Raw genomic sequence first — 24,826 nt, 5'->3', positions numbered from 1 at the left:
TCCAGCATTGCTCAGTCTTATTTGCCTTGAGAGTCACTAAAGCACTGCACTTTTTCTTTTTTTTTTCATGAATTCGATATACTAATAAGGTTCAACAGTTCATTCATTTGTCAGTGTTCAGGTTGGCTGTTCTGGCTGAAAAATTCCTAAGAGATAAATAACACTGTAGATGGTGCATCATACAACGAAGTTGCGCACCTTTCTTTCACGTACAGTTAAACCTGGATGTAACGAAGTTGACAAAAATTCGCAATTTTTCGTTACATGCAGATTTTCGTTACATTCAGATTTCGAGTTAATACTCGCGTGAATAAAGCAGAAACGAAACCAAAATGCTAGACACCAGGGATGGTAAACTCGCCCGTAAATGATTTATTTCACAGTGAAAAAACTGTGAGTTGCGCCTCCTGCTCTCCCACAAACTTAGTGTCACTACACTGCATGCCAAAAAAGCAAGGTCACTCATTCTCATATTCACAAATTAACTCATTTCAAGGACCAAACTGGGCGCCTTTTCGCAAACTTGATGCTCTTTGCCGCCCTCAAAATTGTTGAGAGCGTGCTAGTAGCTGGGACACTGTACCGGGCAGTGACATTCTTCTTTCTCGCCGGTGGAGACTGCATTTAAAATTGCGAGCTTGTCTTGAGGAGACAAAACTTTTCATTGTCTGGCAGCGGAACTCGTCACCGATGAACCAACACCACAGATGGCAGCGGAGACACGCAACTACGCGCCGGCAGGCAGGCCTAGCACCTAATCGACACCACACTCACACTTAAAACACACGGTAGTTTGCGGTGCGGGCGAAGTTCGCTGAATTAGTGCATCTCTCCAGCCGATTTTTCAGGAAAAAAAAAAAAAAATGGCTGGTCAGCGTAGCGAGCTCGTCATATTAAGGTTAACCGTCGCAACGCCTTGGTTACATGAAGGTCGTGAACACACGGGTTTCAATAGGGCTGGCAAAGGGGAGTCGAAAAACGTCATTAAATCCAGGAATTTGTTACCCGGAGGTTCGTTACATCTAGGTTCAACTGTAATTTCATTGCCTTAGCAAGTCGGTGTCATTTCCCCTTTATAACTGTGAAATGTGAACAGCCTGTCGAGATTTCAGTGCGCAGTAAAGATCTCCACGTGGTCATAATTAATCCAGAGCCCTCAACTGTGGCGCGCCTCATAGCCCAGCTGTAACTTTGGCACACTAAACGCCCAAGATCGATAAATGTGAACAGCCTCTCTCTTCTGTGCCTTTTCCGCAGGTTTTAGAGTGCGACTACGACGAAACGGTGCTGAACAGAATCCTGCAGCTGAAGCTGCTCCCGGATGTGGCGTCCACGGCCTTGTATCAGCCAGTTGTCGAGCACCTCATTGCCAGCCGCGACTGTGCGGATAAGCACTTCAGTATTGACGCGGCCGTGAAGAGCCTCACGGATGCCGGCATGTTGGCAGAAGCCGGCAGCCTCCTGCTGCAAGCGTCGCGCATGCACCCAGCCCTGAGCAACTTCAGCGTGGCTGTGAGCGCTGCAAGACGGTGGCTGCGGGGGACGCGTGCGGCAAACGAGCCGTAGCGAACTGTGTGTACTAGTTCTAGTGAATTGGACTGCTATGCGCAATACATACGCTGAGATCAGCGCTTATTTTTGTTACCCGCGTTGGCTGTTGTCCTCTTCGTCAGTACTTGTTTTTGTTTTTGCATGTGAAGCGTGTGTCTGAGTGAACATCGGTCTATTTTTTGTGGTTGCTTCTCTAGCAGTACTCACTTGAGAATCCTCACCAAGGCTCACACACGTGAATTCTTTTTCAATGCAAAGGAATTACGTAAAGGTGGCAAGCAAAGATATGCTAACTGAAAGTTTTGTGTTGCGAAATGTACTTGCCGGACACGAGCATTGTTGCCCAATTTTGCTGTGAAATTGTGTCCACGCAATCAGTAGCATTCACTGGTGACCGTAGACTTTGTGGTTTCACATGTGTGGTGCTTCTGCATCAAGCACTGAAATTTCACTCGCGTTTCACTCGTGTTTGTGAGTTCACGAGTTGCACGAGGAGCGTTCAGAATGCGTGCGTTTGTAATGGTCACCAAACTAAGGGGTTGGAGGATTGTGGAAAGACAGTAGAGAAGGGCAGTTCAGGAACCCACATCTGCCACGTGAGAAGAATGCTGCATCATTGCACTGACGGTCGTCGAAAATGACCTGAAGTCTTATTGAACGAATTTAGCTAGCCTATCTTCAGTGTTAGCTTGAACACCAAGCTCTCCAATTTTTTGTTTTCCTGCTAATGTGCGCTGGCACGATGGTTACCTTTATATGGGCATCTGCAATCACTATCCGTGGATTAGTGTTTATCACTCATTCCCACTACATTGCTCACCACCGCTTCCTTTTTTGGTTGTGTGCATGCGCTATTAATGAAACCGTTACTCCTGCAGCAGCCTTTTGATGGTAGGAATGTGCAGCCTTCACCACATGGTAGTTACTAGATGGCATTTGGTTAATTGTTATGCAAACCCTACTTCAAGGTAAGTGCAGAAAAGAGGTATTTTATTCTTCAAATTTACAACCTGCTAGTACAGAAACAATGTAAAATGCAGGAACACAAACTTTAATAACAAAGGAGGTATTGACAAACCATTGCCATAACCTCGCAGCTAGAAAATGAATTTCGTAAAAGTCTCATTTTATGTGCACTGAGCACTGCTTCAATTTCGTGATAAAAAATAATGTTGGAAGCATATTTTTTATTAGCTCTTGCATACGAAATGAAAGGGCCCCTCAGTATAGAAACAAACTGGCTTCTGCAGGCAAATTACAGTTCCGTAAATGCAAACATGGCTCTCATAGCAGTTTAAGAAAGAAGAAAGCGCGCAAACTAGACGTGGACGAAGAAAACAAGGTAAGACATATACAGGCGCCAACTTCCAACTGTTTATTTAAAGGAAACCACACGAATTTATACATGACTTATCTAAACAGAAACAACAATAAACAAAAAAATCAACCAAGGTATAATCATGCTAACAGGTGTAAAAGGTGTTGACAATGGCTAAAATGAATAAGTACAACACTGCTGAAAGAATGACAACCTATCTACTTCAGCCTCAAGAGCAATCAAAATGGTCCAATAGCGCGTGCGTGCATTCAAGGCGCAGACCAAAACTGAAAAGAGGGAAGGACAACTGCGCGTGCTAAACTACACGCTGTGATTTAGGAATGGCATTTCTTTGTCACTTGACGCTAGTGACGGCGTGCCGACACACTTGTCGCCTGTTCTTTTGATAAAAACCGCCTCGATCACCTCCCTTTCCGTTTTGTTTCTTGCTTGTGGGCGTCTGTATATGTCTTACCTTGTTTTCTTCGTCCACGTCTAGTTTGCGCCGCGTTTTCGTCTTTCTTAAAGTATGTACCAACTAGCTCAGCAACAAGTTTTGTTATCTCATAGTAGGAACACAAGATAATTCCAAGAATGTGAAAGCAGGTATTGCCACCCCGTACACTCCTCCACTACGATTCATGACACCGCACATCATGAGTTGAAAAATAGCGTTGACAGATCTTGCCAAAGTTTTGTTCCGAAGCAAATGATAAGACAGGTTTGTAAATGCATTAAACAAATGCTTGTAATAACTTCTGCAGAGGACTTGCTTCTGAAAAGATAAATTTCAGCTCTTGAGTATCGTTAAGCTGGTTCTATCACTAAAACTAATGGTACTGCTTGTTTCAGTTATCCAGTATTCTACACCGGGTGTTATACTACCTAAACACTATGCAACAAAGAATAAAATGCCCCCGTGCCCAGTGCCACTCTTCATACATTGGTGAGACAACAAATCTACCGTAAACAATTTAGCAAAGCAAGAATGACATTTGGAAACAAATTCGAGAGCAGAGCGTTGTCACCAACCACTGCGAGACAGCCGACCACAAAACTGACTTCGCCGGAACCACCATCCTTGAGAACAAAGCCAACTGGACGAAGACTTCTACTTGAGTCATGGCACATTCGTTGAACTCCACAAACTGAATCACTCCCTTCGAACTCACCCGTCTGTCTACAGTACGTGGCAAATGAAACGCGAACACGAAAATATGAATCAGAACAAGCAAAATTGAAAAATACTGTTCATTGAGACCTAATAATGGTGCGCTGTTGGTATATTTGGAAAGCTACATTTCTGGACTTTGTTTTTGTAACCAAGCCACGCGTGATTTTGATTTGTAAGAAAAGAAATTGCGCTATTTGCGCGTTCTGATTAATATTTTCGTGTTCGCGTTTCATTTGTCGTGTATTGTACATGAATATGGCTGCATTCTGCAGTGGAAACCTATGTACGACCAACTGCGCTTAAAGAAGGCACCATGGCAGCATGGCCCCAGTCACCCCTGAGGAAGGAAATTAGCTGGTTCTGAAACGTCAGGTTCTCCGTTTATTGTACTTTTGGTTGAAGTCTGTAATTATATTTCTCAGTCGTAACTTCCCAACCAGATGGATCCCTGCCAAATTACGTTCACAGCTACCAGTGAGTCATGCACAAGACCGCTGTTTGACATCAACCACCGATTGGTTAATGCCTGCTGCGGTAGCTCTGTGGCTAATGCGTTGTGCTGCCAAGCACGGGGAGGTGGCTTTGATAAAAAAAATGGTGGGTCAACATTGCGCCACACATTAAACATCCTCAGGTGGTCAAACTTCATCATCATCATCACCACCAGCCTATCTACGCCCACTGCAGGGCAAAGGCCTCTCCCATTCATCTCCAATTATCCCGGACCTGTGCTAACTGCAACCAATTTATCCCTGCAAACTTCTTGATCTCACCTACCCACCTAACTTTCTGCCGCCCCCTTCAACGCTTGCCTTCTCTAGGGATCCACTCTGCTACCCTTAATGACCAACGGTTATGTTGCCTTTGCATTACATGCCCTGCCCACGTCCCTTTCTTCTTCTTAATTTCTACTAATATGTCCTTAACATGCGTTTGTTCCCTGACCCACTCCGCTCTCTTCTTGTCCCTTTTTTACGGTGAGCCTGATAGCCTATTTATAGCTTGAATGCGTAAAACCCTCAAATTTGATTTTTGCAGGAGGATTAATTAGTTTTCGTTAAAAACTGCAGGCCTTGTACTGCATAAGTGCTAAGCATTTACAGAATTTCCCGATCAATGCAGGCAAAGCCATGGAGGCATCGTTAAATTTGAAGCATTGCAAAACATGCTTTTTAATGCAGCTAAATTCCACCATAACAAATTATTCGCTCACACAAGCGTTTCAAGATGCCTATTCAAGACAAGTTATAAGGGCCAGGGTGGTGCATTTACACAAAGTGAAAACAAACACAGAGTAAATGACCATGCCTGCTTTTTTTTTTTCGCGCTTTGTTTTACGTTTTAAGAACCTTGTGTCAAGCAATGCCTTCTTTCTATTTCTGAGGAGCCTCACGCAAACAAACTAAGGTCAATAGCAGCAGAGCTCTGAATAGCAGAAGGCTTATTTTTGAGAACTGCCGAGCATAGAGTTTCTATGCTGCCGAGAGAGAGATAATCTTGCTGTAAAAAAAATGAAAGAAGTAACTGCTAGGAAAAAATAATATGGCAAGCTTGAAAATAACAGTAGTTGCGGCACGGAATCGCAAAATCGACCTGTAGTACAACGGCAAAGGCAAAATAGATATAACCCGTCAAATCGCCTGCACATGCATGAGTGCTGCACTAGAGTGTACTAGAAGAGTTCTAGTACACTCTAGCTGCACCATCGCCTCCTGTAAAAATACAGGAGGCGATGGCTGCACACAATTTCCCATTTTCGTCTGGAGGACATGAAACGCATTAAATATTAAAATGCTACAAGTAAAGTTAATTTTCTTCATACATACACATAATTTGATGCCTATTTCTTGTAACTCAACTCGGAGGAAAATTGAGATGACCAGATAGGCAGACGATTCTGCAGCTCCGCGTTTTCTCGCTCAGTCCGTACGTGCAGCGTGCAGTCCGCCCGTCCGCCTCCGTACCGCCATAAGTTGTAACCGTCAGCTTTCGGTCTGAAATGTCGCAGAATCCTTCAAGCGTAAGTTTAATATATTCAATGTAAATCAACTCTATTGCAAACACTATTATAATACGTGAAAAAGCTTGCGAAACGTGCTGTCATGCACTTCGTTTTTTTAGGGATCGTCAACTGATGACTGGGGAGACGGGGATCCTTTTGAAGTTCTCGAAGAACTGCGACAAAAATCCTTGGAAATCACGATGCAACAAACACTGGCCTTAGGAAATGAAATGGTAAAGTATGAGTAGATTTTATTCGCAGCAGTTAAACGACTACGATATTCTAATGCGCTGTTCTTGAACGCTTGATTACAGCGCACGACTCGAAACGGTGAGAACTTTTTTGTGTATATTTTTGCGCGTGAGGAAACAAAAACGCGGTTGTTAACCATTCCTTGATATGAAATTGATGCCGTTATGTAATATATAATATGCTCCCAGAAATCAACCAACTCAACAGTTCGAAGGCGCCCGAAGAATCGGATGCGACAGGAGGCAGAGAAATGCCGGTGCCCGACGTAGCAGAATGTAATTGGCTTCAAATATTCTTCACGTGCATGCGGCATGTTGGGAACCATTCGTTACGGTCTAGCGTTGCCTGTTGGCTAGGCTGAGTAACAAAGATTCTTTACAGCTACTCATCCCTTCTTTGCAGGCATTACCCTTGAAATGACTGACTTCTGCAAACGGGATAACAAAATTCGTGGCGAAGTGGTGACCGCCAAGATGCGTCAACAGTAAGCTCAAACCACCCACTCTAGCTAAAACTACAGTGAACTAGAATATTCTAGTTCACTCTACTAAAACCATACTTACTGGGAAAACTCTCAAACAGCTGGCTCAAATTTACCTCGCATATGCTCGAAGCAACAATTGAGTAGTGCGGCTTTTGGTGAGCGGGAAAAATACATAACGCTACCGCTAGGGCAGGGGAGGCGCGGCAGGCATCGGTGTCTCCATAGTCGCCATTTCAGTGCAAATGTTTTCAAATGCTTGTAGTGATTCTTGCCTGTGTTTGCGGCGGAATGACTATGTGCATTCTTCATTAACGTTTTTTTTTTTTTGCAAGTTCACGCTTCCTGCATATTTAGCATACAAAATAAACGACCGTTGCTAAGCTTATGCTGGTTTTAATACTATTTTGTGGTTAAAAACCACTGCTTCAGATCAACAGTTAATTATAACATTATTTCAAATCCCAATGATTTTGAGTTATCGTTCATTTTCGCCAATAAAAATTAAGAGACCCTCAAGACGCCATCAGTGGATTATGGTAGTGAGCCTCTTACCGCAGCTGTCACTGTCACTGGCCAATCACCCCGAGTTGTATTGAGGATTTTGGGTGTGCATGTTACAGTTGCAGCAAAATTGGTGAATCAGCTGTGAGTTTGTTATGGCATGCATGCAGCTGTAATGGTGAATGTTTTTAGGCCTATATTTAGCTGTAATGTTTGTTAACCCTAATCTTATAAGCCAAACAACGTGTCCAACAACGTCAAACTCACTGTATGTTAAGCTGTGGGCACTAGTTGACGGTGTTATAGACCCCAAAGCATAACGTTAGGCCTAACTTTGGGCCGTTGCATAGGCTCCGGACAGCGAAGTTTGCCGGGCAACCACAGCGCTAGCCACGGCAGACTCGCGCAACTCTGGGTCGGTCCCGCCGCGCTCACCACCTTCAGCGCCCATGAACGAAACTTTGCCATAACGTTCTTTGCATGTATATTATACTACACGCTGCAACAAAGTCATGCATAAGTATTATAGTAGAGGGAAGCCTCCAAATAAAACGGGGCGCCGATAAAATGCTGCTGCCTTGCTGCCGAGCCGCAGGTTGACACGTCTGGGAAGTGTGTGTTCAAGGCTTTGCATTCTCCCGCGGATTCTTCTTCTCTCTCTTTTTCTTGCAGATACGAAGCGTAGTTATTGAATCTTGAAAAGCCCACACTAAGCGAGCGGATTACATGCTGCTGTGGCGTACGAGCAGCAATTGTTAGCATGCTGGCTAGCAGGCGGTAAATACACATTAGTGCGCATTAAATTTGGTAACAAAGAGGGTCCCCAAACACAGTTATAGCAGCGTAGTTTATCACCCAGTGTTTCTACTCTGCTTCATCTAATATTTCACGTGCTTATATTGTATAGCCGGTGTGCGCCGCCATATCTGTGGCCAAGCGTCTGTTGCTAGGCGACGTTGTGCGCACGGCCCGCATATCAGGCATCCCTCTTCTCCTCCATGCAACCGTGCGAGTGCGCCGGCACTCGTTATGTCGAGCTCCGTGGGATGGCGGTACTTGTCCATGCTAAGCACAACTGTGAAACACATGTCTGTGTTTCCCGTTGCAAAATATACCTCAGCGAACGCAAAGTATTGCCTCGAGTTCAATGTGAGTGCGATTAATAACATCTCTGTTGACGCCACCATTTAGAATCGGATTGGAACGGAGCAGATGACGCACACCGGTGTTTCTTTTTTCTTCGGCGTGCAGCCGCAGTAGCCCAGCCGCGCTGTGTCCGTGGCGCATCGGCCTTGTCTGTGGCCGTTTCCAGCGTTGCCAAGCGGAAAAATTGACCGCTAAACTTTTCAACGAATACCGCCTATAACTAACTACATATGGAACGGACACTTATACGCGTTAACGTTCCCAAATGTTTCGCGAGCTATTGGATAGCATAAAATCACTGCTTCCTGGAAAAGATACAATTAAATTGTTATCTAAGTCACTGAAAAACAAAGGGAAATAGAAATAAGGCGTGCCGCAATAAAAGTTGGAAATATACGAACGCAGGACGAAATTTTCGCGCTCGGGGAGGAGGAGGAGGAGGAGGACAAACTTTATCCCATCCATTGTGATTCTGGTCACTCCAGACCAGTGAGAAGTGTCCTCAGGGAACTAAATTTTTCTCCCATGACTTTTGCTGCAAGGGTTTGACGGTAATAGAAGCGCTACTACTATTTCTTTCTAAGAAAGGTCTCACGCCGGACCCGTCGGCATGGAGAGAAAAAAAAAACGAATATGAACATTCCGTAATTTGTTCCAATACGCCTAATAGATGTTCTGCTTCTCCCTCCCTCCCACCCCTTCCCCACCCAATAGAATTTCTTGAAATAGCCTTCTCGTGAAGAGTTTTTTTTGGGGGGGCGTGTCTTTATACAGCTGGCGTACTGGGCTACACCTGGAAGCCTAAAAGTTTCTTGGCAGAGCGGGCACTCATTAGCAGCAGCACTTTCGCTATACACAAACAAATGTGAATTTCACATTGTTCCATGTATGGAGTATCACATTCGGATCAAAGACCCATATGTAACACCCGTGTGGTCCAGTTAGTAGTTCTGCAGTGGCAAGTGCACTCACATGGAAGCAATACCTCATGTGGAAACATCGCATAACGTCTGATATATTGGCAGACAAAGCCTTATATATTGGGGATTGAACAGTAGAAATTACGTTTTCTCTTGAAGGAAACATGCTGATTTTGAGAAAGATTTGCCCGCAGGCAGGCTGTACAAGCGTTTCTCTTCAGGGCATCATGCCTATGCGGCCTTTATATGCCTTCCCATACGCGAATTCAACCGCACAAATCCTTCTTCATTCACCTGCACTATGTGGCAGGATTACTTCACCTGCTTCATCCACGCTGCAAAAAGATGAGTGCCCCCCAGCCAGTAACGTAACGGCTTGCGGGGGCCGACCCAGTGTTGCGCATATCTGCCGAAGCGGGCGCTGGGTGTCGCGGGCTCCGTGTCGCCCTCTGGGCTCTGTCCGGCGCCTATGCACAGTGGGGATTAGAGTCCGCTGCGTATAGGCACTCTGCACTAGTCAGGGGCCGCTGTGAGCGCAGCACTCTTCCAAATAAAGTTGTGTAGCACACGGTGGGGCATCGACAAAGAATGGGAGATTTCTCGACCTGTTGTCACCCACGGCATGCAGCATGCCGTGCCAGTGGTCTACTAGGCTGACACTGAGGCAAGGTGCAAAGAAGAACCGCTGTTATGAATACATCGATTCCGCCTTGCCTTTTTCATTACCTACAACCTGATTGGTCGGCTACAATATCAACGACTGATGTCTTGTCACTTGTGCTGCCTAAACTATTATTTTTTCTTGCCTTTTGTTGTGACACTTCTGGGCGCCCGTGGTTTCGCTCATGATAATCATGGCTGTTGGCATCTCTGTTGGGGTGGCTACACTTACATAAATTGAATGTTACGAACAAAGGTCGGGATGAGCATGGCATCTTTCACAATAGAAGTGACGTCCTCAACCACCGAGATATGAAAAATGGGGCTGCTGCCTATGCAACAAACATCAGCTTAACGTGCTGGTATACTTATTGCTACAATGAGTGTACCATTTCTTTCTTTGTGTGATTCCTTCCTTCATATTCATTTGTTACAAACACACAGACCATTCAGAACTCCGTACTGAGAAGCTACGAATCTGTATTATGGTAGCTTAAGTAAAATATTGCCAAGGGAAGCCATAATGCTCTTGCACTCAAAACATTTAAGCAAGTAAGGGCCCTGAAGAAATTGTTTTCCTCCTCTTGGCATCCTTTATTTGAAGTACCTCATAAGCTGTTTTCCATGTGGTGTCGGTGTAGAGTCACAAATTTATCATTTTATGTACTTGGGCCACTTCTCATTTCTGCCTTTTCACACGAAAGTGTTTTATTCCGGGATTCACGAAGATTTCACTTACGTCATATCCATCACAGAAGTGACGCCAGTACAACGAAGCAAGCGGCCTGTAAAGGGTGCACGCCTGCACACAGGGTCTTCTTGCGGGAAAGCAACCTTTAGTACTAAAGAGTACGTTATACCGGAGTCCTTCAATGCTTCTCTGGTCATGAAACTCCTGGCGAAGTTTCGTATGGGGACAAAGGCCACCACGAGTGGCGCCACCACAGATTGGAGGGCATCGGGCGGCCGCCGCTGCTCTGTAGCCAGACCGGCAGGCAGGAACGCAGTAGCAGCATGCCCGTTCGCACCAAATTTTTCCTCCACTCACAAAATGAGAAGTCCATTTGAGCAGCCCACGACACGTAAAGCGAAAGTGCACTGCTGATGAGGCGGCGAGCATCTGTTTTATCTTACTCCGTGGTCCGTTCCCTGCCAAACGCGCTCTGACCACGCCCCTGGCTGCCCTCCGATCAACACCAGTGCCACGGCATAGCAGCGGACGAAGCTCTCCCATAGCATGATGGCGAAGTTTCATGACCAGAAAGGCATTGAAGGACTCTGGTTATACTTAGGGTTGTCGTTTTAGGGTTGTATATTTTAACACGAAAGTGTTTTATGCCGGGATACACTCAAGATTTCACTGACGTCATACTGTCGCTCATCGCTCGCCAAGCACACCCACAAGACAGCTGTCAACCCGCAAATCATGCTCAGCAGCAGATTTTGCTGTGCATTTTACTTTTGTGTTTTACTGATTCCTATGACAGAGGAATCAACCACAGTTTCTTTTTTCCTTTGTTGAGCTAAGTGGCAATGCGAGCAGTTTTCGAAGCATTCGCTGCTCACAATGCCAAGTTTTCCGCCTCATTTAGCCCTGAATTCTTCCGCATTAAGAAACGCAACGCGCAACAATTACAGTGTTGTGAACTAAAGTCATTGACCTTGTGAATGAAGTCTGCAGAGCATTCTGTTTACTTGTGTTTTTGTGTGCATAGGGTCGGATAATCAGTGCTGTTCAAAGAGTTGGGTATATGTTACGTGTGAGAACTGTTGCTGAATGTTTGCTTAAAAACGAGCACCCTTTCTCTTGCAGGTGGGCCCAGAGCCTGTTGAGCAGTGCGGCCAAGTTTGGTGAGATGTGCAAGGCAATGGCCAGATTTGTGGAGGACTCGGATGACGAGGAGGAACTCGCTGGCGCCCAAGGTACAGCTGAGGCTGAGCCTTTTTAAAGATGGTGGTCTTTCTTGGACTTCTTAAACCTGAAAGTTTTTGTCTTTCTGTCTGTCTGCCCCTCGATTCAGCCACGTGGCCAAAAGATAAAATAATTCTGAAGCGAGAAGATAATTTAGGCAAAACCTCTCCAAACCACTAAAGCCGGTATTATACTTCATACCTACATTGTTGAGCAAAGAGAAAACTTTAGGCATCAATATATAACTGGTGCAAGGCAGTGTTCTTTTAATTGAAAATAGATGTGTGCATGTTGAAAACAATTATTGTGACCAAAAAATACAAAAAGAGTGCATGCCCGTGCCTGCACGTCATGGCGGCATTCTAAGTTCAACAGTCACAAAGGGTTCCAACAGATGGCACGCGAAGTGGAATGCAAAAAAAAAACAATTGAGTTGCCTTGAGCAAACATCCACCGTGTTTATCATGGCAAGAGCTAGAAGGGAAGAGCATGAGGGGCATTCACGTGGCAGTTATGGCAGAAGACTATAAATCTTTTGCAGTGAAGCAAGCCGACGCATGGTCAATTCATTTAAATTTCAGGTCTGTTTAATTTATTGTTACAGAGAGACATGCTAAGTGTAGTGGGTTCCAGGGACATCATTTAAGAGGGCAGACTACGGTACTCTTTGGCCTGGAAAAAATTCCAAAAAAGCCACCTTTTTGAAAATGGCCTTTTTTTCACTCATACGTCTATCATTTTTTTTTATGTGCAAAGTATTGTGTGTGGGAAGTTAGTGTGTAAATGGTAACACTAGGTTTTATAATGTGCGTAAGGTGCTGTGTTTTCCTTTTTCTTTTTTTTTCTCCCCTAGCATTTCGAAACAAAAATTTCTGTCTGTTGTCTTATTTGGGGCCTTGATATCTCACCTCCAAGACATACAAATGTAATTCTTTTGGCAACAGGAATCTGAATGATAAGAGAATGCAACCATATTTATTTATTTAGCCTTCAAAAATTAATTATATTGATAAGTTCATGCATTTATGCTTGATGACCATACTTTCAACGTCTATAATTCAGTACACCATAAAATCGCTAATGAGGTGAGAACTGAAAAATGCTTCTCACATTGCATTCTTCATTTGCTTAACTAGGTATCCCTGCATTCGAAATTATTTCATATCAATTGCTTGCATGGAGACCTTGACAACGGCAAATTATCATCACTTATCTCAAGAACTAGTAAGTGACAGAGCAGAAAATTAACTACATATTTGAAATCAGCACAGCAAACTCGGCAAGATTATTTTGTTTTATTATGTTTGGTGTGAAAATTACAGAATTTGATTCACATCCACTGGTCCACACCCTCAATCTTCAAATTGCTACCTTTGCGTTAGTAAAGTGGATTGACCGTTAGGTGCCAAGAAAGACACCTTCCTTTTCCCGCTTCTGCTTGTTTCATCAAGAGGTGCAACAGCATTGCAATGCATGCTTTAGCAGCATACATGGCAGAGGAAATCAATAACTGCTTGCTGAAACTCTCTCTCTTGAGTTAGGGGAATGTTTGCATGGCATGGGAGAGAGAGAGAGAGGGAGAGTAAAAGCTTATTGAAAGGAGAATATGTTGGCCTGAGAAACTGCTATTAGACCTGCTACTTCGCACCGGGGCAAGGGTTCAGGGGACAAAGAAAGGAATGAATGTAGAAGATATGAGAAATGACAGTGAGATTGACCATTGAACCACATCCTTTGTCTAAATTTTCTAGGCCAATCCTAAAACTTCTCGACCACAAAGAATTCAAAAAACAAGCTTTACCTTTAAATGTGGCAAAAATATTTTATGACAATAAGAAGGGTGTTTTCTCTAGCTTTCCGGCATAAAACGTCACAGCCTCACTCGGGACGGAAGCTTGGGCATTGAAGTTTTGCGGCCTGCCACTTTTGGCTTGGCCTATAGAAACTGCTGACAAAGACTATAAATGCAATGAGACCAATGAACGTCTCACATGCAACGGGGCTGTCGGTGAAAACAGTGTAGGGACAGGGATGAAACGAAAGAGAGGCCGTGGGGTGGTCCGCACTGCTAGTGTGCTCTCTTTCTTCCAATCCTGGCCTGCGCTGTTTTCACCAATACCATCGTCATGCTACCAACTAGCCTAAACACCTTTCCTTTTTCTATTTTTAGCCACTATATTACTTCACGTGTGTGCTTGGAAAAGCAAATAGGGACTCTGAATTTCTCTCGCTTTTCCTCCCCCCCCTTTTTTTTTTTTCTTTTTGAAGCACATGTACTTACAACAGCCCATATTTATAGCTGACAGCACATTTTAAACAGCTATATAGCCACACTAGTCTATAAAAACCGAGTGGAAATCCGGAAGACCAGCAACATGAAATATTTTCAACTTAGCAACATGGGCTTCCCCCACTGAATCTTGGAAAGGAAATGGCACAGACGGCATAGCTTTTCTCATCTGCAAAGGAGCATATATGAAAGCATGCATGCACTCAAGTGTTTGAATTCGGGATCCTTTTGCAAAGGCTATTGGCTCCCATCACTAAGCGTCACGTTAAGCATTATGTTTTATATAATCTAGTGCATTGAGCCAGTCAAACACGTGATATGTAGATGCACGTATATTTCGGGCAATATGGGAGCGAACAAAAGAGCACTTGGCAAAAAACTTCAAATCCTGTTTGTGGTGATATTTTACGGCCACTGTCTAAACTGAAGTAGAGAAAGAGATTATTTGCTGTCGATGTCTGTGTTCTGAAATGCGCAGAGTGTTTTGTTGGCCACTGCTGATACTAAGGATTAGAATCATCTGTCCAACTTTGTTTCTGTGTGCTACTGTCCAATGCACTGCCTTTGGCCAAGCTTTAGACATGATCGCAGGCTCACAAGCGCTGGTTTCACATCGGCTGGCGAAGTTCAATAGCAACTCGCACAAAAGCGGAAACACCACTGCATGCATGAGGTAGTTGTTCGCAGCAGCACAGGGGAAAAAAATAATAATAAAGACACGAAAGGGGAACAGGAATATCTATTACTTCACCCATTGCTGTTTCCTAGCATATGCAGCTGTTATCGATGTTGGTAGTCGCTGTCACACTGTATGCACATACGTGTGTGTGTGTGTGTGGGGGGGGGGGGGGGGGGAGGGAAGGGGAAGGGGGGCAGAAAGAACAGAGGGCAGAAAAACCCCTCTAGCAAGGTTTGAGACCATTTGCCATGTGCTCTCTTGTCCCCTTTTATATCATCCACAATAATTTTGCCAACTGGCAAACAAAATGCGCTAGTTTTGCACTACACCAAGCTTCTCACCACTTTTTTTAATGAAGGGACATGTGGGGGAATGAAAAATAGAAAGGCCACTTCGACCCTGAGTCGGCCACATAGCTAAGCATCCCCAGTGTGTTTCGAGGGAAGGGAGTTCACACCTAAGCCATCAACCGCCTGACAGCTTTGCCTGAAGGTCGTGTGTGCAGCCTTCCCTTACCTGCTCTGATAAAGTTGCTAACTCTGTTTTAAGCTCCTGCTTATTCTTACGCAGGCACCTGTGGGGCGATCAGCCAGGGGGATCCGTTGGAGCCCGACGAGTAGATTGCCCTCTGGCCCTCAACTTTGGAGAGGTAGGCGGAACGCTTGCATGGGCTAAGAATTGGTCTTGTGCCACAAATTGTTCGGAATGGCATAGTCGGGGCGTGAGAAATATTAGAGCCACTGCCTTCCTACTGCCTCTTGTAATATGCCTTTTTTTTTTTACTTAAAATTGGGACAGTAAACGTGTCGAAATAACCAAGCTGGAAAAACTGAGTCTGAAATAGCACCGATATGTTTGAGCAAAAGTGTCCTAATTATTGGGCAGTGCAAATGATTGGGCAGTGGCTTTGCTGCCCTGGCATGCCACAAACATGGCATCAGACTTAGTCTTCCCCCATTACCGGACACCCTCAGATGTTCTAATGCAGCATGCCCAAGGGAATTTCCGAGATCTACTTCACACACCGCAACGATCATCTGGGAATCCACAGTTGAATGTAAAAGGGAACAATCGGTTTGCCCTCTTTTCCCAGCGTCAAAAGCAGCACAGTAGGCAAAGTGAAGTTTGTCATCAGTGCAGAAATTGGCCGCTCATTTACACACGGAAAGCCTACTTCTCACTTCTTCAAGATTTCTGTGCATAAGAGCTGGGTTCACATTAAGAAACCTCAAGCAGTTTTAATTAATCCACATTCTACTGCTATGGCATGCATGCATCTTCCGCATGTCAAACCCTAATTTGTGCTTGTGCAGCTCGTTTTCATTCCCATATGCCCATTCAGTTTTTTTTACCATGAAAGCATTCACAATTAACTTGTGATGTACTAGTACTTTGCAAAATTTGGCGGTGATTTTGAACTGTGGGGGTTCTCACTTGCAAATCGTGGATGAAAGCATACGACTACGACCTGTCCTGTTGTGGTAGCATTGTTGGCGAGTGGCTTGGAGGGGAGTTGCCTCCGTTTTGACGACGAAGAGCCAAAGGCCAAACTTAACGGGTTTAAGACATGGCCAGTAGAGAACAGCGATGGTACAGAAAGAAGCACACTGGCATGCTTAAAACATGACAACTCGAACGGGTAGAGGGGCGTTCTCCACGGAACTGAAGGACGCACTGCTTTGGCTGGTCAAAAAGAGAGAATAGACCGACTTGCACGGTTGAATTCTGGAAGTGGTCTTTGCAACAGACCTCTCAAGCTGTGCAGGAAAGCCAGACAATGAATTGCGTAGTGATTGATTGATTGTGGGGTTTTTCGACCACCTGGGGATCTTTATCGTGCGCAAAAACCTCGAACACATGGGCGCTTTTGCTTCAGCAGCGTAGTGCGCTGTTGAAGCCTGCGTGCCACATCAACACGCACTACAGTTGATTCGTAACACTAGGCTTACATCCGTATGTTTGGTTCATTACAAGCCAAAGCAGTTCTAAGTTATTGTTTCTATCAATTTATAAAATTGAAAAAAAGAAAAAGATGAGAACATGAACTGCTGTGCACTGAAAAAGATTTCTTACTTTTACTTTTACAGTGTCCTACCTGGTCACCTCAGGATTCCTCTTGGCTCTGCGCTTTCTCCCGAGATAAACTGAACTGTCCATTTGTGTGTGTGTGTGTGTGTGCGCGCGTGTGTTTGTGCATGTGTGCGCCTTTTTTTCTCTCTCTCTCTTAGTGTTTAGCCTTGTCTTGTATATATGGTGTTGAGTCTTAAGTGTTGTATATATTGTACATATATGTACTTTTTAGTCTTGCATATATGTATTCTCTGCTTCTCTCTCTTCTCTCTTTCCTGTCTGCCTGTGTTCCCCATTCCCCACACCCCCACACCAGCAGGCATTCCAATGTCCACCCTTAGGTGAGACAAACTACGCCTGCTGGTGGCCTTTCCTTTCCATGGTGTTAGCAATAAATTCATTCATTCATTACACTTGCAGATGGATTCATCTTAATCTCCTCCGAGGGCTACCCTGGATACCTTTCTGCCACCCTGAAGACTTCTGTTCACAACTTGCTCATGTTTACCGAAGCTTGTTAACAAAAACTTTGGAAACCAGGTTTCCCATTAAAGAGCTTTCGGCATACCATGTCCTTGCAGAAGTGTACAAGACTGCTCTTTCCCTGGGCTTCCTGGAACAGCATTTACCCTACAACCACAAGCTTTCTATCACTCTTCTAAATGACATGAAGGAGACCCACAGGGCTACCACAAGTGCTCCTGGCATATCGATAGCAAACTTTTTACGTACAGGATAGGAGAGAAGGGCAGCAATAAGGGCAGGGCAGGGTTCGATATAAGCAGCAATTCAAAACGCCTGGGTCGTGTACAAGCATGGGTTCAACTATACGTGACACATCTTGGCTTTTGGTGCTTAGCTGGGCAAATGTATTGCACTGAGTATCTCCATTCACATTTAATAAGCCTGTGCGGTGAAGTGACTGCTTCCAGGCTGGCACGCAGCATTGAACTGCTTAATTAAGCTGTTCGCACATGTGCAAGTGCACATATGCGAACAGCTCAAAACCCAACTTGCTGCCCTCCAGCTTCCTCTCCACCATGTAGATAATCAACAGCAGTGAGGAGAGAGAACATCATTGCTTCAAACCATTGTGGCGTATACAAGCCTTCCGTATGTTGCCTCCTCCAATGCTACCTGCGCCCAATTCTCCCAGCATATTTATTTCAGCAAGTTAATGAAGTCAGCTCCCATCTACTTCACCCTTCAGGATAATCCAGAGCAGCTCCCCATCTACACTGTCATATGCTGTTTTGCTGTCCAGAAAGGCTGGCCATGAAGGTAAGTTCTGAATTGTAGCAACCTCTACGCTTGACTAGTGACAAATTAGTTGTCATGTAGTCTTCTACCTAATCAAAGCCCATTTTAAGTTTCCCAGTATATTATTATTTTGTATCCACTGCTGTTGCTCGACTTTTACAGCCTGCATTCCTAACCTGTACAGTACTGATGTGACAGTAGGTGGGCTATACGAGCTCAGTTTAGCATCGCTTTCTTTTCTCTTGCAGATTAAACTCATTCTGTCTGTCTGCAGTGTTTACAGTACTGTCTTATTTTCATTGCTGTCGCGATGGTTAGCATTATCTTCACCTTACTCTTTGGCCCCAATTGGTTGATCAACTCGGTTGGTATCCCATCAGTGCCTACCACTTCGAACATATTCCCCTGCTTTTTTTTCCAAATGAGAGTGTCCTCCACAAGTTCCAGACCTTCCAGCTTCCCTATTGTGACATCGCTGTGATGAGGAAACGTTGCTCACCATGCACCTACCTTAATTTCTTGGGGACAACTAAATGAAAGCCAGCTCTTCCTTGAGCACCTGCTTCATATTATACTTCCAGTGTGGTTTTAGTACAAGTCCCTAGTGCCTGCACTTGGCTCCTAAATTTTTGTAGTGCACCTCTGTCCTTGCCCTGTATGAGCAACATTAATTGCTCACTTTCACTCCTTATTTTTGCTTGTACAACTTGCTTTCTCTGCCTACCTATTTTCCGGCGTATATTTGATTAGTCTGGCCATACCATTCTTCCCCACAACGAATTCCTTCTATATCAGCCTCTTTGCTTTTGGCGACGCCCACTGTTTGCTTACTGCTGAACATTGGGCACTGCCCCAATCGGTTTAGTTGCTTAAAATTCAGGGTTTTCTTTTTTATTGTTGCCTATCCCCATCTCCTTCTTCATCTCCAGTATTGCTCATTTCATCCTGCCATGTATAAACTTATAAGAGCAGACAGTAATTGATACTAGACTGCCTCCGACAACCTTACCACGTGATTTGACCACAGCATTTTGTTCCCTATTTACAAAGATGAGAATTCGGTCCTCATTAGACGTTTGTTGCAGTCTGGCATTAGACGTTTGTTGCAGTCTGCGTACCCTTCCAGGTCTTCAATGTGGGCATTCATGTCTCCTAACAACCTTGCCAGATCACATTAAATCGTTTATGTCCTCTTTTCCCTGCTTCCCACCATCCCACTACCCCACGTACATTCTGTGAGCGCTTCGCTCGCCGAAGTAAAAATGGCAGCCATGCACACCACTCGCAGCCACAAAGCGCGTTCACGATACAACCTCAATTGAACACTTTTTCCTGTACTTCTGCGGGTTTTTCTTTCATTCGGAAACGGTATCTAGCCGCACCAATTCAACGCATTGGCCTTCCTCTGTCGATGCCTGTGCTCCTTTCGTTCGGGGCCACATCCCTGGGGTTTTGTCATAGAGGGGTTATTGCGGCCATTCACACGTACAGAAACCAGACGCATGGCCTGCTAATCCGGTCAAAATTTTTTAGCCTTTTCTCCCAAAAATGGCACCATTCACTGATTCTTCTCTAGATCTATTATATAATTCGGCAACTGTTTCCCCAATTCCTACAGGCTGATTATATAGGGCTATGAGGTGGGCGTTTTAGCCCAAAAAAGCCACCCCGTTTCTTGGCCAATCTCCCACGTAGGTATGTGCCCCTATAAGAGGATCAACAACCTCGCGTCGTAATCCCTGCCCCCACCCACCACTGCTTCCTTTCAGACATGAAGGAAAGCATAAAAGCCATGGAGGCTCCAGAGACTAATTAATTAGTCTCTGGAGTTTCGCCCCCTAAATATTAATCTTTAGGGGGCGAAACTCCTTTTTTCTTTACTTCTTTTAAGCCACGTGCTCGCAGCATGGTTAGCCCTAAACGTGTTTGCCCCTTTCCTTTGTAAGCGTTTTCGCGTGTGCACGCACGAACTTGCCGCGAACTGTCGAAAGAGTCGAAATAAAGAATGTTGAGCCACCAGAAAGCGCGGTAGCCCGTCTACATGGTATCCGAGCTCAAGAAAAAAAAAAATGTGGGTCGCCTGCCGAGAATGGCGGACAGGCAGCGAAGGGCGGAGGGGCTGGGAACGAGAGTAGCGCATGCGCACAGCGCTACTGGGAACTGTGGAACCCGTGGAACAGTGACGTGGAACCATCGCTGCTTTAAGGACACGCTGCCTTTGTGCACTTTACACATTTCTTGGACGGTGAGGGACATCTCTTTACTTTCTTTTTTAAGTTGAAAAGTGCTCATGTTCGTGACATTGAATTGGTACTGTAATAGTTTTATAGAAGTCAACGAACTACCGAGTCTACTGTCTGATGATGGATGTTGACCAACTCCCGAACGGAGGCGGAGGAATGCTAGCGGCAAAAGTGGAAACATGTGAGTGTTCGTAGCGTTGCGAATTTTGCTTGACTGAAAACTAGTGTAAACTGTACATAAACGAAACTGAGCTCTCGCTCCTTTCCTTGCAGTGATGGGCCTTGTGGAGGCACTGGACAAATACCGAGCCGCTCTTGAAGCACTTGAGGCTTCCAAAGTGAGCAAAAAGTAAGCTGAAGCAACGCCTCCTCTAAAGAGGCTGTAATGTTGCTCAAATTTGCCTCGCATGTGCTGAAGACTGAAATGCACGTAGTAAGGCTTTATGCGAGTGGGAAAAAACAGTGAAAGTAGCTTCCGCCAGGCTTTTAGAGGCGCGGCCGACGTCAGCGTTGCATGAATGAAGCCTCAGGTAACAGGTTGCTTCAACAACAATAAAAAAAATAACCAACCAAGCAATGAAGTTGAATAATTCTTCAAACCATTGTCGTTGGTTTTTGCTCGTGAGATCGTGACCCTTTGCAAAATTGCCCGAGCCCTCGCGGGGGAGCAGTAAGCCATTCCGGCAACACTGTGCACCGCCATCATGAAGGAATGGAAAGGGGGCAAATGCACAGCCGCTACCTAACGTCCGCCGCGGTGTAATAATAGCATGCGTTTCTCGTAAAGTTTTTTTTCTTCCCATATCTGGGTAGGAAATCAACTTTGCTTTCTTCTTTTGTTTGAAGAGCAGCATATTCTGGACCATTATTTGACGAGGTCATCGACTGACAGACCCTACGAGAACCTACAATTTCAGCGTGGAATAGCGTCGTCTGGCATGTCGCACAGCAGCAAATGACTGCAGGATTTGTTAAGAACGAATAGCCTTACCGCTGCCTACTGGTTTAGTCGTAGAGTTCTAATTGTGTTGCCCTGTCGTAGTGGCGATTGGCCCCTATGAACGCACTAAGCGCTCACGTTTCGACCGTTCAAACTTCCTAAACCATGCGCGGAAAGGACGGAAACATACATAAAGACACCTGTTGTCTTCGCGAAATGTTCTGAGCAAACTTTTGTTGCCTCAGACAGGAAAATATTGTTTCGTATGTCGATTGCTGCCTCCCATCTTTTTTTCGTCTGTATGTCAGTTGGGAACAAGTGATAGTACCAGATAGTACACATGCACATAAGTTATACAAATTATAAAGATGTGATGTATCTTCCACCTGCATCACATAAGCAATACAATTTGTGTATGTGTATTGCGTCAGGGACTTCTTACTTGCATCGGTATTTATAGAAAAGCAGGATTCTAATTCAGTTCGTGTATGGCGTGGTCGCTGCGCGGCATGCGCCGTTAACACCACGAAAGAACGGAATTCGCTTGATGTAAAGACAAAAATAAACTCCTAGACCTCATTCCTGATCCATTGCCATTGAAATGTCGAAACAAGCAGAGGGGAAGATTACTGCAGGCTTGCGAATTTTTGGATGCCCCGACGCAACTCTCCTGCCTGAATGTTCTTGTTAAAACTTAGGCAGTTGTGACCCGCACGTGAAACTGTACTGCAAAACAGCTCTCAAAAAAAGGGGAGGGGGGGGAGAGGAGCGCATTTGCGGTTCACAGGTGTGGAAACATCCATGAGCACGGGTAGAGCGAAGCACAAATGCAGGCTCAAATTCGACTGCACCCAAGCAACTTTGCTGCCTAAATGTTCAGCGCTGGTACCAGTGGCAGTCGTGACTGGCACATGAAACGCAGCTAGTGTATAAAAGAGGCGCATCGCCCTGGAGATTGCCAAATTAAAACGGGAGACGCTAAAGGTGTGCATCGTACGTACCTTTCGCCCAGCATCACTGCACGTAAATGTATCGCGTGCAAACAGGTACGCAGCAGTGCATGGGCATGATGCGAATCACAATTGCACTCCTGCGCAACGCTTCCTTTATCATGGCGCCGTCGTGTGAACCACGAGTGTTGCCACCCCTAAATGTTCAGTGTGGCCCGCCTTTTTGCAAAGGGTGTATTGTCGCTTGCAAACAGCATGTTAACGGATTCTTTCACTAAACACCCACAAGGAGAGCAACGTCTTCCTGGTGTTCCGACAATTCCCGAGTGTTGTCCATTCCTCATAGGGTGATACCCCAAAGCAACGTTGCCTTGACGTTTGTAGAGGCCACGGGCTAAACGCCCTGTTTTACGTAAACACATTGCATTGTGGGCAGGGGTACGGTGGGTCGGCGTGAGTAGCAAGGCTGCTGACGTAGCAAGGCTTGCTACAGAAATTGCTGTAATCATTACACATTGCTGCTTCAATGTGGGAGCACCATTTGTTCAGCACGTCCTGGGTCACACACGCAATGCCTTATGTGTTAATGCCTGACCCCCTCGAGGAAAGCCTTTTCGAAGAGGGTGTTCATTGTACCAAATCATGTTTAAAGCAAGTTCAGCAGTGTCACATCCCATTCGTGAACTGCACAAAAACCTTGAAAATTAAATGGATGCTTCAAACTTTTTAAGAGCGTAAAAGAAAAAGCCTAGTTCAATCTTCCGTTGATCAGCGTTTGAACTTAGCGGCCGTGCCTGACCAAACCCCTGTACAGCACCCTGCGAAGCTTGTTTTGCTCGCTCGCCATCGCAGGAGCCTCCTGTTGATCTGCTGTTAAACTTTCTGTTGAACTACCGTGCAATGTCACTTCTTGATGGACAGCACCCTTCAAAGCTCGGAGTGGACTTTGGGCCATTTTGATAGGGTCTCCTCTTGCATATTGCCTGCATCCATAATGTCCTGACCCCTGCTGGGGTACCTAACTTGACCAGAATGTGGGTCTGATCAGTTGCCTGTAATCCCCCTCATCAATGCATGCTCACATGCACGTACACGATTGCAAAGCTCATAGCAGCCTTCACAACAATGGCTCAAACAGTGCCACTCTTTCTTGTGCAGGGTGGCCAAAGATCGCCTGAGCAAGATGATGGTAGAAATAGGCAAGATCTTTGACGTACTGAAGAAACTTGCAGAGGACTTGCTTCGTGTCAAGGAGGAGCCCGCTGGTGCTTAAGGCTGGCTGAGCACAAATTAAGCTTTTCTTCGGGTCTGTTCAGTTTATGGTCACAGGGAAAGGAGACACGGGGGTGCTGATGTGCTGTTGGGCCCAGACAATTTAATCATTCTCTTTGCACTCAGAATGTGGTAAACCACCTGAAGAGACCGTGGTAAACTGCCTGTTTAGTTTGGACTTTTGCTGAAACATGCACTCTTCTCCCCCTGGTACTGTTTTGTTCTTGAGTGTGTAAGCTTAAAACTTTACACCACCACCACCAAGAGAGGGAGTCAAATTCTTACAGTGGTTTTCAAAGCATGTGGCCAAGGAAAGCTACCTTGCTGAGGTAATTGCTTCCTGGAGTGCTGGCACTGAGCTGCACACAGCAGTTGAAAGAACACAGCTTTCATTTTTTTATTCAGCTAAATGGTGTGCAGTGACTGCCGGCATCTAAAATGACTTTGCAACACTGCCCATAAGCGCTTTCACTCTTTTCTTTGTGACTGAAAGCATTGCGAAAGTTATCGCCAGCACGGAGCAGCACTGCATGATCGGCTGATCGCAGCTGATTTGTTTTTCTGTTTGTTTTGCTTTTGTTGCGATTCTTTTAAAATTTGCTATCGAATGTGCTCATTGCAACAACTGAAAGGAAACTGCACTGGCCGACAGACGCAACACTGTGTGAATGACATCATTCATGGGCCAACAATGCCCAGATCAAGAAACAAACAATCTTTTGGGCAAGTTTCTAAGTTATTTGATTGAAATGGAGCACTGATATTTGGCTGGGGTACCTTTGACCCCCTAGTCTAGTATGTTGCATGCGCTTTTATGGCAAAAGCCATACCGATCTAGTTTTGTGAGTTTCACGGGGGGGTGACAGTTTGAGCTTTAAGTGCGGGGCGAGTGCCGACCGTCTCCTTTCCTCCACGTTGCCGTGATGTGAAGGAGGGCATGAGGGAGAGGGGGTGAGGGCAGCCGTAGCATCAAGGAGGGATCAAGGACACTGGTCCATGTGTGCCAAAGTTATCTGCGCGGTCCAACTGGCAAAAGCGGCAAGTTTTGTTAGACCGTCCTGCAGATGCCGCTCGGCTTGCTATTAAAACGGAAATGCGAGTACGGGAGCACAAAGCGGCCGGCAGAACCAAGTGAAGAATGGGAACTTTGGCTAGCTAAGCGTTGGGAGAAGGACGCAGAAAGACGACAGCGACGAGCTTCA

At 45.3% G+C, this 24,826-nt stretch overlaps 2 protein-coding genes and 1 long non-coding RNA gene across 4 annotated transcripts in view; all 3 read left to right on the top strand.

The window, feature by feature from the left end:
* Positions 1-1,644, top strand: part of LOC144169619 (NBAS subunit of NRZ tethering complex-like) — an 89,930-nt gene extending 88,286 nt beyond the window's left edge. Inside the window, exon 57 of the mRNA XM_077698872.1 lies at positions 1,258-1,644. Within this exon, the coding sequence (XP_077554998.1) occupies positions 1,258-1,566 (309 nt within the window). The 3' untranslated portion in view covers positions 1,567-1,644. The remainder of the gene's footprint in view (positions 1-1,257) is intronic.
* A 4,263-nt stretch (positions 1,645-5,907) lies between these two features.
* LOC144167550 (uncharacterized) lies at positions 5,908-15,650 on the top strand. The gene is made up of 7 exons (XM_077696781.1): positions 5,908-6,063; positions 6,165-6,278; positions 6,360-6,375; positions 6,486-6,572; positions 6,700-6,781; positions 11,822-11,931; positions 15,460-15,650. The coding sequence occupies exons 1-7, from the start codon at positions 6,043-6,045 to the stop codon at positions 15,507-15,509; spliced, it is 480 nt and encodes a 159-aa protein (XP_077552907.1). The 5' UTR covers positions 5,908-6,042; the 3' UTR covers positions 15,510-15,650.
* A 4,662-nt stretch (positions 15,651-20,312) lies between these two features.
* Positions 20,313-23,834, top strand: LOC144169618 (uncharacterized). Of its 2 annotated transcripts, none has more exons than XR_013322479.1 (4): positions 20,313-20,464; positions 20,542-20,643; positions 20,736-20,811; positions 23,511-23,834. It is a non-coding gene; the product is annotated as an uncharacterized LOC144169618 (long non-coding RNA). The 2 variants fall into 2 exon arrangements; XR_013322478.1 differs by having other exon boundaries at positions 20,325-20,464; positions 20,550-20,643.
* The last annotated feature ends 992 nt before the right edge of the window (positions 23,835-24,826 follow it).

This window comes from Haemaphysalis longicornis, unplaced genomic scaffold, assembly GCF_048455015.1.
Source record: "Haemaphysalis longicornis isolate Haplotype H1 unplaced genomic scaffold, Haemaphysalis longicornis Haplotype H1 scaffold_2, whole genome shotgun sequence".
Classification (NCBI taxonomy): domain Eukaryota; kingdom Metazoa; phylum Arthropoda; class Arachnida; order Ixodida; family Ixodidae; genus Haemaphysalis; species Haemaphysalis longicornis.
Note: the sequence above shows the minus strand (reverse complement) of the source record. Positions and strands in the feature narration are given on the sequence as shown.

Excerpts from the sequence above, each read along its gene's own strand:
- LOC144167550 (XM_077696781.1), top strand. The coding sequence starts at position 6,043 with ATGTCGCAGAATCCTTCAAGC. Across the intron at positions 6,064-6,164 it reads TGTCGCAGAATCCTTCAAGC|GGATCGTCAACTGATGACTG; the intron begins GTAAGTTTAATA and ends TCGTTTTTTTAG. Across the intron at positions 11,932-15,459 it reads GGAACTCGCTGGCGCCCAAG|GCACCTGTGGGGCGATCAGC; the intron begins GTACAGCTGAGG and ends ATTCTTACGCAG.